Genomic DNA, 17,719 nt, shown 5'->3' with positions numbered 1-17,719 from the left:
TTCTATATATCCCCCTTATCTTCTTGAAATATTTTTCATAGAACTTATCTACATCTTGTACATACATAATCTACATAATCTTGCATCTACATAATGTAATAATATATACAAATTCTACGTATTACTTGTTCATTCCTGTCTCCCTTCACTGAAACATAAGCTCCAAAGGAAGAAGTACCTTGTTTGGGACAGTGAATATCCTTGGCTGCTTGACATATAATAAGCACTAAATTAATATTTGCTGAACAAATCCTTTTAATCTAATTGTAGAATTGTATTACCATCAATATTGTGGCATTTGATTCCACATAAGAAAGATGCATGCAACTTATTCTTCTTGGTCTAGGAAAGGCAGAAACCATTTGATTAATCTCAAATCAGAGTCCTATCACTGAAGTTCTTGAGATAATAATGAAGGATGAATTTACATCTCCTATCTTGTACTTCACAGTCAAGGTTCTTAAGTCTCCTTTAAAAGTAATGGCTACAGTATAGCTTGCTCCATTTACATTACCTCCCAGTTGTCTAACATAATTACAATGGCATAAGTCACTGCCCAATTACATGAAACTCATACATTAGGAAGATGACTCAGGGTTTTCATTTTTAAAGTACATTTAAATGTATTAAATTACTCTCTTGACTGAAAAATTATAGGTACGCTTCAGCCTAGTTTTAATTCCCACACACTTAGGTGCAGCTACAACTACATCAAATGCGCAGGAAACTTTTTGTTATAAGATTGAAGTAATAAATCACTCTGAGGTAAAAACTTATTTTCTAAATTAAGTTGAAGTACTACTGAAATTTTATGAACTGACGGGAGACTCCTGCATTCATTGAATGCTGTAACAAATTACCACATACTTGGTGGCTTAAAACCACAGAAATCTATTATCTCATAGTTCTGGAAGCCAGAAGTTCAAAATCAAGGTGTCGGCCGGGCGCGGTGGCTCAAGCCTGTAATCCCAGCACTTTGGGAGGCCAAGACGGGCGGATCACGAGGTCAGGAGATCGAGACCATCCTGGCTAACACGGTGAAACCCCGTCTCTACTAAAAAATACAAAAAACTAGCCGGATGAGGTGGCGGGCGCCTGTAGTCCCAGCTACTCGGGAGGCTGAGGCAGGAGAATGGCGTGAACCCGGGAGGCGGAGCTTGCAGTGAGCTGAGATCCGGCCACTGCACTTCAGCCCCGGCGACAGAGTGAGACTCCGTCTCAAAAAAAAAAAAAAAATCAAGGTGTCAGTAGGGCCATGCACTCCAGAGGCTCTAAAATCTGTTCCTTGCCTCTTCCAGCTTCCAGCAGCTGCAGGCATTCCATGGCCTGGAGCCATATCACGCCAATCTCTACCTACGCTGTCACACTGCCTCCTCTTTCGTTTGTCAAATCTCTCTCTGCCGCTGTCTTGTAAGGATACTTGTGATGACATTTTTGGTCCATCAAGTCAATCTAGATATCTCACCTCAAGATCCTAAACTTAAGAACATCTGCAAAGACCCTTTTTCCATGTAAAGTTTGCATTCACAGCTTCTTAAGGATTTGATGTGGATGTGTTTTGGAGACCATTTTTCAGCCTGCCATCCCCACTTGAATAAGGTGATCATATTTCTTACATAAATACTGTAACAAGCCAATATCATCAATACTCTAATAGGATGCCCTGTGAAGAACACCATATCATCCATGCAACATTCCTGCAAAAATGTACAGCATGAATCAAGTCATCAGGAAACAATGAGACAAACTCCAATTGAGACATATTCTTCCAAAATGTTAATATCATAAAACAAGAAACTTTCCAGATTAAAGGAAGCTAAAAAGAGGCATAACAACAAAACGCAATGCGTGATCTAGGACTGCTTCCCAGATTGTAAGAAGTTAGTTTTTTGTTCTATAATATAAAAGGCCATTTGTTGGGACAATTGGCAAAATTTAAATATGGACTGTATATTCGATTAAAGCATTGTATCAACATTCAATTTCCTGAATTTGATCATTGTGTTATGGTTATAAAATTAATAAAAGACACAGATATAGCAAATATTGCAAAATATTAATAACTGATGAATCGGCCGGGTGCGGTGGCTCACGCCTGTAATCTCAGCACTTTGGGAGACTGAGGAGGGTGGAAAACCTGAGGTCAGGAGTTCGAGACCAGCCTGACCAATATGGTGAAACCCTGTCTCTACTAAAAATACAAAAATTAGCCAGGCGTGGTGGCAGGTACCTGTAATCCCAGCTACTCAGGAGGCTGAGGCAGGAGAACTGCTTGAACCTGGGAGGCAGAGACTGCAGTGATCACGCCACTGCACTCCAGCCTGGGCAACAGAGCGAGACTCCGTCTCAAAAAAACAAAAACAAAAACAAAAAAAAACGATGAATCTAGGTAGAGCGTACATGGCTATTCATTGAACTAGTCTTGAAACTTTGCTGTTGATTTTTTTCAAAATAAAAACTTTTAAAAACTGATTTTCCCCAAATGAAGCAAGCCTCTATTACATTAGCTAACTGTCCTGTCAAAAAATTACACTTTGACCAATACTTTAAAATTAAAAGGAATGCAATGATAGTGTAAAGCTCCCTCGTACTTCAGCCATTCCCTGTGAAAGAGTAGCTGAGCAGGATATTTTCCTGTCTGACCACAGTCAAGGAAGACTGAGCACAAGCAAGAAATCCCGCATTATAACATATATACACACATGTACACGGAAAAAAGAATCATTTTGGCAGGGCACGGTGGCTCACGCCTGTAATCTCAGCACTTTCGGGGACCGAGGCAGACAGATCAAGAGGTCAGGAGATCAAGACCATCCTGGCTAACACGGTGAAACCCCATCTCTACTAAAAACACAAAAAATTAGCCAGGCGTGGTGGCACATGCCTGAAGTCCCAGCTACTCGGGAGGCTGAGGCAGGAGAATCACTTGAACCCAGGAGGCGGAGGTTGCAGTGAGCCGAGATCATGCCACCGCACTCCAGCCTGGGTGACAGAGCTAGACTCTGTCTCAAAAGAAAAAAAAAGGACAATTTCTTGTCAAAAAGGAAAAAAAAAAAAAGATTTGAAGAGGGAACTGAAATTTCACCCTCTTGAGAACCACACAGCAGGAAAAACAAAGGGTATCATTAAACCAGAACACTTGGAAATTACAGCCTCATATTGTCTTTCCGAAACCAGATTGAGGCATATGAAACAGACGGTATGTAAGGGAAACCACATTCTAACCACAGAGCTCACTGAGAAATATTAAATATAATAGAAGCTATTATTATTTCAAATTTTAAAACTTAAAGAACAGATTGGATACTATCTTAAAACAGCAACAAACAAATTAGGGAGGTAAGAGCTGGAACTCTTTCCATAATAAGCATAATTCATGAAAATTACACTTTGGGGTTGGCAAATAATGATCAATGAAAAGGGAGATAGTTTCTCTTCTGTCCTTTACTGGCAAATTTCATTATGTACAAGCAAGAATTATATGGTAAGAATAAAACCTCAAAGAAAGGCAACAAAACTGAAACTTCAAATAAAGCAAAATGTAGAATAAGTATGTTTTGAAAGAAAAAAAATTACTTCCCCTAACATTATTAAACACTTACCTTCTGGGACATGAAAAACTTCAGCTATTGAGCCTAAAATGGTTAAAGCTGAAAATCTAGTTGAGTAGGAAGATCCAGGAAACAATGCTTCAAAAAGACTGTTACAAATGGATGACATGAAATTCTTAAAAAAAAAAAAAAATTACAGTAAGTATAATTACGTCACAATAGGTTATGTTCACCGTATTAAACACCCTTTTAGAGTGGGTGTTTTTGTTTTTAATGTAAAAATAAAAAATTTCAAAAACAATACTGGTTGTTCACTTTGCTTAATAATTCAGGTTAGTACCCTTGACCATAAGCTATATCATGACTTTAATAAACCCTATATTTGCAGAGTCAACAAGAAGTACAATTTCTATTGTAGCCCAGACAGATATGTACACTTTTTGTTTTTTAAGACAGAGTCTCACTGGGTTCAACAGCCCTAGTCTTCACTGACTCTACCGAAGATCCCTGCATTCATTTCTAGGGTGAAGAACATGCAATCTTGGGGATTTATCATTTAGGTCCCCACAAGCCCTAAGAGTTTATTAGGTTATTAATTCTATTAGGTTTCAAAGGAATAGGGCCATTACTGAAAAATATCCTAGTTAAACTACTTTTAATTATAAGTGAAACAGGATTCACATTAAAACACAACAAGGGCCAGGCATAGTGGCTCACGTCTGTAATCCCAGCAATTTGGGAGGCTGAGGCGGGCGGATCACCTGAGGTCAGGAGTTTGAGACCAGCCTGGCCAACATGATGAAACCCCGTCTCTACTAAAAATACAAAAATTAGCCCGGTGTGGTGCCAGGCACCTGTAGTCCCAGCTACTCAAGAGGTTGAGGCAGGAGAATTGCTTGAACCCAGGAAGCGGAGGTTGCAGTGAGTCAAGATCACACCACTGCAGTCCAGCCTGGATGAAAGAGCAAAACTCCATCTAAAAAACACAAGATCATCCACTAGGAGGTATCATTCAAACTGTATTGTCATTTATATGCTTAAATATAGTTCTTCTTTCCCACAATCAGACTGTAGCCACGATGAAGGTAGGGACCACATTTCTATGTTTGGATCCCTAGTGCTGAGCACACTATCCTACACACATAGTAACGCTCAGTATATGCTCTAATCACTTTTAATGGTTCCCAGTGAAGCTTCCAAATCTTCCTTGGCCTATCACTGAAAGCTATCCATTTTCAACTGGATTCTTTGGATTCACTTCCCATTACTCAAGTCCTCCATTCCCTAAGGTATTTTACGTCATTCACACCACTGAATTCACCATTCCCCAAGTTCTCCCTGTACTTTCTCATCTCCAAGCCTTCATTAAGCTAGTACTGGGGGTTGCGGGGAGAAAATACTGAGATTCTGGAGTCAAGAGCAGGTCTGGACTGGAGTTCTGACTCTACCACTTACTAGCTGAGGAACCTTACACAGGTTATTGCACTTCACTGAGCTTCAGCTTTCTCACTTGTTAAGTGGGGATAAGAATGTTATCTTACAGCCTTTTTATTAAAGGTTAAATGAGAACATGGACATCTAACATTTTATAAATTTAAAAGGACTCTAGTTACTATCAGTTATTTAGGTATAAAATAATCTCCACTAGACTAGAAGACGTCTTTTTCAACTAATAGCCTCCTCTTCTCCCCCAGCACTTAAAGTCTATTGATTGGCACTGAGCACACCACACACTGTGCACGGCACCCACTGTTCTGACGATGTGACAGTCATGACAATACAGTGCCAAGGTCACAACCTCCAAAAGCCACAGGTGTGCCAGTAGGGAAAAAGTACCACAACCACGAGACTGACTCAGATTAAGACTCTAAGCACTAATTTTCAAAACATGCATACTTGTAAGCACAGACCAAGAAACCACGCATACATGAAAATTCAGAATCTCAATCCAAAAAACAGCTTTTGTATTTCCAAGTACTTAATTGAGTTTTCACAAATCATCATTTTACCCCTTACAAAAAGAAAGCAAACGAGATATGCATTGTTAAATCTACCAATGATCTAAGAGAAACTGCAAAATAACTAGGCTGGGCATAATATCCAAAATAATCCATAATAATGTTGAGAGTAGGTAGTATGTCATGCCTGTAATCCCACCACTTTGGGAGGTGGAGGCAGGGGAATCACTTGAGGTCAGGATTTTGAAACCAGCCTGGGTAACACAGCAAGAACCCACATCTACAAAAAAATTAATTAATTTAAAAGAAATTTTTTTAACTGTCCCACACGCACACTGGGGGCTTCAATATATATTCTAGTCACTTTTTAAATTTTTATTTATTAATTCTTTGAAGCAGGGTCTCACTGCTCTGTTGCCCAGGATGGAGTGCAGTGGTATAATTAAGGTTCACCACAGCCCTGACCTCCTGTACTCCAGCAACCTTCAAGCCTCAGCCTCCTGAGTATCTGGGACCACAGGTGCACACCACCAAGGCCGTCTCAAGGTTTTTTTTGTTTTTTGGTTTTTTTTTAAATAGAGATGGGGTCTTGCTATGTTGCCCAGGCTAGTCTTGAAGTCCTGGGCTCAAGTGATCCTCCTGCCTCAATCTCCCAAAGTGCTGAGATTACAGGCATGAGCCAGCGCTAGTCGCTTTTAATGACTCTCAGCAAGGCTTTGTAGAGAGATATATAGTTTACATCACTTCTCGGCCTTTTGGCTAAGATCAAGTGGAGAAATACACAGTCTACAAAGAGCTTTTTCATTTAATCCTCAAATCAATCTTTTGAGAAAGGTTACTAATTCTGCTTATAGCTGATGAGACTCAAGTCAGTCAACTAATAAGTGGCAGAATCAGGAGTAAACCTATGTCTTTAAAATTCAGGTTGTGACTTCCCAATCTTCGTCATTGAGATTTTAAGAAGTCAAGCTGATTTTAGCCTTTGAATAGAAATATTCTTTGTTTGATGGCTTTTTATCTTTTAAATACAAAACTGAAAACCAAAGGCATCCATAATAATGTTTAGAGTAAGTAGTGAGCATGTCATAGTTCAAACGTATCATTAATCTATTCATCTACCTCTTTCTCAAAATAAATAGGTAAGTTCTGTCTTCTATCTGGGCCTGAGGAGAAAAAAAGGGTCTGCTTCTCAAAGGCTAGATTTGGGGGAAGAACAGTGAAAAGCTCAATCTGTTCTGCTGAAAAGAAATTCAAGATTGTCAAGCTAAGCCCTGGCCCAGACTGGAGCTGCTGTACCTGGGTTTCCATCCATTTCATTAACACAATGCCCTAAAATCCAGCCCTACTCTTCAAGCTCACTCCAATGTGAGACAGACAGCAAGCTCCCTCCACAGCTGGACCACGGGCCAAGAGTCATTAATACCAAGCCTCTGCAAGTCATGTCAATCTAACGAGAAAAGAGGCCCAGCAACAGCAGTCTTCTGCCCTGGAGAAGGACGGTGTTCAGTACCATCAATTACTCTTCTGTTAAAGTACTAACTTCACCTGGCCCACATAAGCTGAAAGTGACTGGGGTTAGCCCACTAACGTCATTCTGTAACAGTCCTCCAGTACAACACTGGTTCCATAACCCAGGCTACATCAAGTAGCTGCACCAAAGCAGCAGAAGAAATAGGTAATACTCAGCTTGAAGGAAAAAAAGCAAGAAACACAATTCACCGAAAGACTTCCATTTATTTCCCTTTTATGCTTATTCATTATACTTTTTAATTTTTTTAAAAAGTCTATGTTTAGAAATATATCACCTACCTTATACTGCTGTAAAGAAACAGAAGGGTGCTGTTTGGTTAACTTCTTCTCTGGTTCATGTTTGGATTTATTCTGCTCCAATTTATAAAGTACCTGAGAACTTTCCTGTATCCTACAAAACAACTTTTGAGACAAAGGAAATGAAGCAGAGGTGACCCACACATTAAATTTAAATGTCAGCCTGAGAGGCAAATTCTTTAGAATAAAACGTCAGGCAAGGAGAGCACTGATTTTTAATCTCTTAATATTTTATAACGTTTCTTTTTGACGGAAAATAATTTTTATACCAAAAACAAAGTTATTATTGCAAAGCAGAATACTATCATTAAACCACAGTTCTATTTCAAGTTGGCACAAACCTGAAAATGATATAGTCATTTCCCTACTTTACCAATTCTTCACCCCATAAATGTGTTGCACAATTAATTCAAGTTGGATTATTTGATAATGATCACTTTATGAGGCGCTTAAAACTATAAAAATGCAATGGCATTCTTTCTCCTGTTACCAATTTTTCTTAAAACTACCTTAACTCCAGCATTAGATTTTTTCTTTACAAAAAAGAACCCAAGGTTGATTTACTATACCAAAATGAAAGGCCTTTTGGCCATGTGTGGTGGCTCATGCCTGTAACCACAACACTTTGGGAGGCTGAGGTAGGAGGACCACTAGAGCCCAGGAGTTTAAGACCAGCCTGGGCAACAGAGTGAGACCCTATCTCTAAAAAAAAAAAAAATTAAACATTAGACAGGCATGGTGGTATGCCCCTGTCGTCCCAGCTACTTGAGAGGCTGGGGAGAAAGAATTGCCCAGGAGGTGGAGGGTACAGTGAGCCATGATCACACTACTGCACTCCAACCTGGGTGACAGAGCAAGACCCTTTTTTTTTTTTTCTTTTTGGAGACTGAATCTCACTCTGTCGCCCAGGCTGGAATGGTACAGTACAGTCTCGGCTCACTGCAACCTCCGCTCCTAGGTTCAAGCAATTCTCCTGCCTCAGCCTCCCAAGTAGCTAGGACTACAGATGCACACTGCCACGTCTGGCTAATTTTTTTGTATTTTAGTAGTGATAGGGTTTCACTGTTGCCCAGGCTGATCCTCAACTCCTGAAAAAAAATGGTGGGGGGAAGGGTGTGTGCTTTCCACTCTGGATTTTAATCCCAAATGTAAGCTTTATGGAATCAGAGAACAGGTCACAGAAGGGCCATCATGAACAGATGCGGTAGCCCAATTCCATGACCATTCCCACACGCTCCCAAAATCTAGGCTCTTTTTAAAAACCATTTCCCAAACAAAGTTCACCACTTCCCTATGCCTTCTGATGGGAAATTCTACCTTTTTAAGAAGTGAACAGATCTGTTGCCGCACTCCTGGAGACTGGCTGTTAAGATTGTATGTAATAAAGAACTGAATCCACTGCATTTCTTCCATGGTAACAATTTCTGTGCTTCGATTACTTTCACAAAGCAAGCCTAATGTATCTATCCTTACCTAAAAAACATCAAGCAATAAAAGGTTAATTTTCCAAGAAATAAGCAAAACCTAAATCACTTGAATTGTTTAATTACTTACATAGGCTACAAAAGGAAAAAAATAAACTTCAGTTCACCAATAGGTACCTTAGAAAGGTTTCTTAACCTCAAAGATCCTAGTGTTATTTCCTATACAATTCTTTTATTAAATGTGTAAACTAGGGATTTATAAAATGCAACAAAGATTTTTATTCCATGGTAATGCTCAGCTTCATTCCTTTTTCTCTTTTTTTCCAGTGACTCCCTTTACCCCATCACCTCACTCTTAAATTACTGATAGGCACTTCTAACTGGTTTCCCGGTTTCTTTCTGTTCCCACGCTGGAAATTCATGTTTCCACTAATGTAATTCCTTGCTGAAAACAGAGTGGCTTTGGTTTAGCTTAATAAAACCAGCTGGTGCCTGGGAATCAATGAATTCTTTAGCCTAACATTAGACCTTTCCAAAAAATGTCCAAAACACTCCAACGCCTGATAAGCAATGTTCTTAATCATCCTCCAGACCCTGCTCATTTGGGTCCCTCCATTTTGTATGCTGCTCCAAGGCTTCCTCTTTTCTAATCATATCTATCACTTCCCTAATCAAGCACCACCTGCTCTGATCAGTCTCTTCTGAGCCTCCCAAGGGAGTCCTTATGTATTGATGGCACACTTGTATCTGTACTGTCAGTTCTAAGAGTTTCCAGTTGTTTTATGTAAGTTTTCTTACATCCTCAACTAAACTTGCAGTAGCTTGAAGAAACGGTCTACTGAAAGTTTAGTTGGGAGACTAGGGTTTCTACTCATTCTCTTTATGAACTCCCTAAAACAGTGCAGGACACAATGTAGGGGCCTCTATATTGAACTGCTACATGAAAGGGATCTACTGCATGTACAAATCCAGGTAATTTTCTTTACTTACTTGACAATGCTGATGAATTAAGCCTTGCTTTATTCTTGCACCAGACACGAGGTTCTCCCAGGTATCAGCAGCAGACTGAAGATGTCCATGAGCTCTAGCTATTCGCAGACATGCCATCAAAGCTCCCAGAGCCCCCCTGCTATTACAAGACCCTAAGGATGGGAAAGATTGCTCTTGTCCTGAAAGCACAGTAACAAAGACAATTACCATATTATGCAATGACTACTATAATTATCAACTGCTAATTTTCATGTTTCCAATTAACATTTTATTTCAATAAATAAAAATCACATTTTAAACTCATTTCTAACACAAATTAAAGTTCCTATTCTAAAATAAATCATTATTTAAAATGATTTGTCCTTTTGTCAATCGTTTCAGGTAAGCATAATTCTCTTATCGTTAACGTAAACAAATCATTATTTACCTGCTAACATTTTTACTTTTTCCCTAACACTTAGAAAATGAATCAGGAAGTAAATCAGGAAAAAAAATCAGGTGGAGAAATAAACACATCGGTGACTACAGACTTACTATTGCTCTAAAAGTAAACACTGAACCTCTCTGCATATTTTACAGTGACTATTTTTCACTAGTAAAGAAGATTTAAAAAGGAACACAAAGAGCCTGCTGGTTTCAGAGGCTAGGACATCAGCCATTACCAGGAAGACAGGGCAGCTTGATATAAAAATAAAGACAACCTTACTTCAGAACAGATTCTTGAATCCTGAATTTCAGATGGCTTTTCAAAAAGTCAAGAACAACTGTTGTCAAAAATTACAAAAAATGGCTTATTTTCACATACAGGAATCAAATTTTCCTGCTACCTCATGGTTACTCTTTGACGTACTGAAAGTTTTTAACAATTTTAGTTGAAAATATTTCTTAAAATTACACTATACAATACTACATTTTTGCTTTGTTAAACAATATAATAATTTTAAGATTTATACGATGTGTCATGATCATCACTTTACACATCCTGAATTATGCTTGAATTTGCAGTGATTCCTGTAGGGTTTGTGAGTTTTAATGGGATGTCTACCCCTATTCTAAGTAACTATAGATGGCTATTTCTTGAGATCATGCCTCTGAATTTTGTCACTTCCTCAGAGAAAATAACTTGCTACTGCCAAGTTACCTGTCTTTAACCTTGCCTAACACAATTTTTAATTATTGTCTCAATCACTTGAATAAGCACATTATATAAGACACACAAACTTTTATTCCAGTAATACAACAAAATAAATTCAGAACTTGAAAAAATGAATTAAAACCTTGTAATAAAGGAAAGTTTATCATTGTAAGTGGAATTATTCTTTAGCTTGTAGAAATGACTTCAGCCAAAAAACTCCATTCAGCTTTATACAGGAACATTCGTTTCAAACCGAAACATCTATCATTAATCTCCTCCTTTACTATTTATAGAAGTGATATTTAAATTTAAATATTAGCATCTGCATAGCTACCTATATTTAAGCATCATAATTAGAAATTACTAAAACAAAAATGCATTTTTCTTACCAGTTTTAGCATCAATAGAAGTCTGAAGAATCTTTACCATGTACTGTAAGCTTTCAGGGCTGTAACTTAGTAATTTTGGCAAGTAATAATCAATCACGTAAGATTTTTGATCCAAGTTTCCTTCACACAGTATAAAAAGGAGAGGAGAAACCCAAGTCTCATGCCACTGGTCAATCCAAGAACTCTCAGCAGTCTGGGATTTCAAATGACTCTTATGATTTTTAAACATGGTTTCCAAGAGGTCACTTGCATAAGGTACCAATGACTGGTCCCCCATCACCTCTAAGATTTGAGATGGAATACTTTTATCTATAGCCAGAATATGTTCAATTCCTATGCACTCTACCAAACAACCAAGGCACATGTACTTTCCTTTAATATGCCATTCCAATCGCAGAAGACTCTCAGTCAGTTTCACAAAGAAAGGATCAGGGACCAAAACTGCACCTTCCACAGTGAGCCGGTGCATTTGGAGAAGGTTTTTGAACATGATTTTGGTTTGGTGTCTCAGAGCATCCAATGGATGTTCCCAATGGGTATAGACATATTCCAAAAGTCTCCCAACTATACTTGAATTCCCATTCAGGCTGTCCCTTAGGCTGGGGGAACTTGATTCAAGGACTTGTATGGCTGAATTAGTCCAGGATGCCATGATTCTAGACAGAAACATTTCCAGCGTTGGCTCTTTAATCCTGAAGAAAAACGAGCCATGATCCATTATTGTAAACTGATTAGTAAAAGAAATTTCATTTTAGAACAATTTAGACTTTAAAAATATTAAATACAAAGAATGAGCACAAATTTCAATTATTAAATTTACAAGAACAAAAAACTACAAGTAAAGACAAAACCGATCTCAAATTTGTGTATGAATCTTTTTACCTTGTAAAAAGTAATCCAGAAAGGAGTTCAAGACCAGCCTAGGCAATACAGTGAAACCCCATCTCTATAAAAATTTAAAAAATTAGCTGGGTGTGGTGACACGCACCTGCAATCCCAGCTACTTGGGGAGGCTGAGGTGGGAGGATTGCTTGAGCTCACGAGTGAGACTGCAGTGAGCTGTGCTCACACCACTACAGTCTAGCCTGGGTAACAGACTTTGTCTCAAAAATAATGATAATAGTCCAGGAAGGGACATAGGGAAATTTGGGGGATGATGGAAATATTCACTCTCTTGATTGTGATGATGATTACATGTGTAATTTATTTATTTTTTTATTTTTATTTTTTTGAGACGGGGTCTTGCTCTGTCACCCACGCTGGAGTGCAGGGGCGCAATCTCGGCTCACTGCAACCCCTGCCTCCCAGGTTCAAGCGATTCTCCTGCCTCAGCCTCCCAGTAGCTGAGATGACAGGCACATGCCACCACACCTGGCTAATTTTTTGTATTTTTAGTAGAGACGGGGTTTCACCATGTTGACCAGGTTGGTGTTGAACTCCTGACCTCAAATGATCCACCTGCCTGAGATCTGCACACCTGGAATTACAGGCGTGAGCCACCATGCCTGGCCTATACATGTAATTTAAAACATAAGGAAAGCCAAGGGTTGGAGATGGCTGGGGGAATGGGGCTTCTTTATGATAAAAATATTCTAAAGTTGTTTGAATTGACTTTTGAGATGTTAAAAATTAATTTTAGAAATGTTGATAGTTTATCAGACTTGTGAGGATCACTTTAGATTACCTATGTTAATGTTCTTCATAAATTCTAAAGCACTACACATGTAGAAATTTTTATAGTTTTAAAAAACGATGGTAAAAACAAATTTGAGGAAAAAAATGTTTTAAAGAAAAAAGATAGCATGAAGAATACTAAAAATTAATTTTTGAAATGCTGGTGGTTGTACAACTCTGTGAATAAACTAATAAAGTGAATTGTACACTTTAAATTTATGAATTGCATAATATATTAATTATAGCTCCAGTATGTAAAAAGTTATTTTAATTTTCCTTTATTCATATGTTCATTATTATCAAGCTGTATGTATGTTTTGACATTTCATATATGTGATCACTTTCAGCCATTATGGCAAAAACACCACATAAATACAATATACAGCCCCATGAAGTCAGAAGACCTTCTAATATTGCTGTCTCAGGTTCTTATTAGCAATATGCTCTTAGGTAAGCATTTACTTTTCTAAGCCTCCCTTTGCCCATTCAACAAATTAGATTTCTTTTTTTTTTTTTTTTTTGAGGCGGAGTCTTGCTCTGTCGCCCGGAGTGGAGTACAGTGGCCGGATCTCAGCTCACTGCAAGCTCCGCCTCCTGGGTTTACGTCATTCTCCTGCCTCAGCCTCCCAAGTAGCTGGGACTACAGGCACCCGCCACCTCGCCCGGCTAGTTTTTGTATTTTTAGTAGAGACGGGGTTTCACCGTGTTAGCGAGGATGGTCTCGATCTCCTGACCTCGTGATCCACTCGTCTCGGCCTCCCAAAGTGCTGGGATTATAGGCTTGAGCCACCACGCCCGGCCCTAACAAATTAGATTTCTTATCCTATATAGTAGACATATGAGGATCACATTAGATTACCTATGTTGAAGTTCTTTATAAATTCTAAAGTACTATACATATAAAACTTTTATAGTTTTAAAAAATTATAACATTGAAAATGTTAAAAATTAATTTTAGAAATGTTCTTCACAGGCTAACCTGCAGCAATAATTTCATTTATTTATTTTTTTGAGATAGGATCTCACTCTGTCACCCAGGCTTGAGTGCAGTGGCACAATCATATCTCACTGCATCCTTGGCCTCCTGGGCTCAGGCAATCTTCCCACCTCAGCCTCCCAAGTAGCTGAGACTACATGTGCATGCCACCACACCCGGCTAAGTTTTAAAAGTTGTGTACAGAGAGGGTCTCACTATGTCACCCAGGCTGGTTTTGAACTCCTGGCCTTAAGTGATCCTCTTACCTCAGCCTACCAGGAGGGTAGCTGGGATTACAGGCACAAGCCACTCTAGCTTTTGGACTACATCTTTTAAATGTCTTACAAGTGAAACAAAATATGAGACGATAGCATCAAAACTCACTGTGAACTCAAGGTGAACAAAACATGTGCAGTATCCAAGAGAAGGGCCTCCCCACTCGGACCCATGCTCCCATTCTGCCAGTCCAACATGGCAAGTGTCCCCTGACATAGGAATAAGACAGCTGACCCAGAGACGTTACCACAACAGAGGCTTCTGCAGCTGCTCATAAACCACTCGGGGACGCTGGTGCAGTCCACTGAACGAAGAAGCACACTGCTAATCTGGAAAAATATAGCAGAGCTAATACACGTAAAGCTTTTAAAACTTTTCAGAGATATTTCAAAATACAAACCCAAACATCTCTTTCCCCTGAAAAATCCTAGGAAAAATGACTAAACCCAAAGATAAAATACCCACAAATGTCATTATTATTGTATTAGTATTAAAGGAAAAAAATTACATCAAGTACGTGAATGATTTTGCTGGTTGGAATGTACTGGCAGAGCACAACATATCGCCACCTGCAGGTGGATAAGCTTAACAACTCTTTTTTTGGTTTTGTTTTTTTTTAAACAAATGCTTTCAGAGGTGATTTGAGAAATAAACATCTTCAACTTATCCAAAGATAATTACTTTGTGTGATCTCATAAAATAATGCACATATATTTTTCTAAGGTAAGGTAAAAAGATAAAATAAGTTTCCATATAATATAGCAAGCAAAAAAAGAAACCTACTAGTAAAAAATACAAGGATTGTGGCCTAAATTATCAAATTATACTTTCTATAAGAAGAAAATTTACTGAAAAATTGACTTTATCTAGCATGCTTCCTGTCTAAAGTACATGATTTGGGTTATTCTTAATAAAAAAAACACATTTATCAGAAAGGTTATTACTGTGTATGTATCTATACATTAATATGCATAATTTTAACATTAAAATATCTTGTAACATACTAATGAGAGATGACACTGAACAAACAGCACTAGAAAAAACTAAAAGAATATACATCAAAAATGTTTATAGTGATTATCTTTGTGAGATGGGCTTACAGGTGACTGTTAGTCTTTTTGTTATTGTTGCTTTATCTGAAATTTCGGAATTGTCTCTTATTATAACAGAAAAGGGTCATCAGAAGGAACCAGACAATGCAAAAAAAAAATTCTTTTAATTCACTTCTTTAAAAATATTTTTAATTTTCTTTTTTTTTTTTTTTTTGAGACGGAGTCTCGCCCTGTCGCCCAGGCTGGAGTGCAGTGGCCGGATCTCAGCTCACTGCAAGCTCCGCCTCCCGGGTTTACGCCATTCTCCTGCCTCAGCCTCCTGAGTAGCTGGGACTACAGGCGCCCACCACCTCGCCCAGCTATTTTTTTTTTTTGTATTTTTTTAGTAGAGACGGGGTTTCACCATGTTAGCCAGGATGGTCTCGATCTCCTGACCTCGTGATCCGCCCGTCTCGGCCTCCCAAAGTGCTGGGATTACAGGCTTGAGCCACCGCGCCCGGCCTAATTTTCTTTTTTAAGAGACAAGGTCTCACTCTGCTGCCCAGGCTGGTGCAATCTTATCTCACTGCAGCCTTAAACTCCTGGACTCAAGTGATCCTCCCACCTCAACCTCTCAAGAGCTGGGACTACAGGTGTGCACCACCATATCCAGTGAAGTTTTCTATTTTTTGTAGAGACAAGGTCTAGCTAAACTCTCCAGGTTAATCTCAAACTCCTGGCCTCAAGTGACCCTCCTGCCTTGGCCTCCCAAAGTGTTGGGATTATAAGTGTGAGCCACTACACCAAGCCAAAAATATTTTTTAAACATACTCTAACTCTCAATAAAGTACAATTCTAAAAAGGAGATGCACTTACCAAATGAGGAATCTTTTCAGATGGGTGAAATATAGTCTTAATAAAAAGAATAATAGCTAATCCAGACGTGCTCTGTACAGTCTGTAATAGATCATCTATTTGGCAAAAAAGAAGACAGCTTATGTTAAATAATGAATATTCTGATACAGTGGAAAGAGCAGATGCTGAGCAGCCAGATAGGCCTGGCTACAATTTCTAGTCTGACCACTTCCTGGGTGAACAGGTCTTACATAAATTATTTAAAATCCCACAGACTCTGTTTTCTCTTCTGTAAAATGGGATAACTCTTAACTGACACAGTGTCAGGTTTAGATGAACAATGAATATAAAGGCTTTTTAGAAGCAGTCTCACTCTGTTGCCAGGTCGGAGTGCAGTGGCATGATCTTGGCTCACGGCAACCTCTACCTCCCGGGTTCAAGCGCTTCCCCTGCCTCAGCCTCCTGAATAGCTAGAATTACAGATGCGCGCCACCACACCCAGCTAACTTTTGCATTTTTAGTAGAGACAGGGTTTCACCATGTTGGCCATGATGGTCTCGATCTCTTGACCTTGTGATCCACCCGCCTCGGCCTCCAAAGTGTTGGGATTACAGGCGTGAGCCACCGTGCCTGGATGAATATAAAGGCTTTTAAGCCCAGCATATAGATACTCAATAAATGTGATTCCTTTGTCTCTCCTCTAACATACACTTTCTTCCTCTCCAACTACTGCTTCCCTAACAGCAACACCACCTGTCCCTTCCTCTCCACCAAAGCCTCTGTATCCCAATCACCATAGACATAGACTTTTTCAAAAAGAGATTTCAGGGCTTGTATAAAGAATGTACATAAGTGCTAACTACAAACTTTGCTAGCACTGACACTGTACCCATAGCAACCAGTTTCGACTTGTTATCTTCCTTTTGTTTTATCTCTATTAGCCTCTAATAACATGGTGAATTGTTCAACCTGGGGAAAGAAGTATGACATCATAAACTACGTATTAAATATCCATTCTGCCCTTCAACCCTGATAACAAAACTGTGACTTTGATTGGGGAAGCCACATGCCCAGCCAAAAGCAGGATACCTGCTTCTTCAATCTTCTTTGCAATTAAAGGTAGGTATATAAGAGGGTTTAGGCCAACTGGATGTAAGCCAGTCACTTGAGTATCCTGATTAAAAGTAAAGATGCAACTGGCCTTCCTTCTTCCTGCCTTGAATAAAGACACATCTGGAGCTACAGCAGTCATATGGCAATCACAAGGCAACAAACGTGGGTGAAAGCCAACCTGCTGAAGATGGCACAGCAGAAAAGCAGAAAATGTGTAGGTCATACACTGCCTATACCAGTTCTGGATCAACTGCCTCTGAACTTGTTATGTGGGAAAAGAGGTTTGGTTTTCAGTTACTTGCAGCTAAACACTTTACTGATTATGAACTTTAAAATGCTGGAAAAGAATAGTACTGATTAGGTGCCATCAACTTTTCAGAAAAGAAGCTACTTCTTTTTTTTTTTTGAGACAGAGTCTTGCTCTGTCACCAGGCTGCAGTGCAGTGGCATGATCTTGGCTCACGGCAACCTCCGCCTCCCGGGTTCAAGTGATTCTCCTGCCTCAGCCTCCCGAGTAGCT

At 39.1% G+C, this 17,719-nt stretch overlaps 1 protein-coding gene across 9 annotated transcripts in view; it reads right to left on the bottom strand.

The window, feature by feature from the left end:
* Window positions 1–17,719, bottom strand: part of THADA (THADA armadillo repeat containing) — a 366,170-nt gene that overhangs the window by 333,170 nt on the left and 15,281 nt on the right. For all 9 annotated transcript variants that reach the window (XM_033175863.1, XM_033175871.1, XM_033175868.1 and 6 more), the window contains 7 exons: window positions 16,108–16,202; window positions 14,309–14,529; window positions 11,275–11,966; window positions 9,751–9,929; window positions 8,654–8,809; window positions 7,319–7,441; window positions 3,603–3,726 (listed from right to left, as the gene is read on the bottom strand). In XM_033175863.1, the coding sequence (XP_033031754.1) occupies window positions 3,603–3,726; window positions 7,319–7,441; window positions 8,654–8,809; window positions 9,751–9,929; window positions 11,275–11,966; window positions 14,309–14,529; window positions 16,108–16,202 (1,590 nt within the window). The remainder of the gene's footprint in view (window positions 1–3,602; window positions 3,727–7,318; window positions 7,442–8,653; window positions 8,810–9,750; window positions 9,930–11,274; window positions 11,967–14,308; window positions 14,530–16,107; window positions 16,203–17,719) is intronic.

This window comes from Trachypithecus francoisi, unplaced genomic scaffold (genome assembly GCF_009764315.1).
Source record: "Trachypithecus francoisi isolate TF-2019V2 unplaced genomic scaffold, Tfra_2.0 Lachesis_group17, whole genome shotgun sequence".
NCBI classification, from domain to species: domain Eukaryota; kingdom Metazoa; phylum Chordata; class Mammalia; order Primates; family Cercopithecidae; genus Trachypithecus; species Trachypithecus francoisi.
Note: the sequence above shows the minus strand (reverse complement) of the source record. Positions and strands in the feature narration are given on the sequence as shown.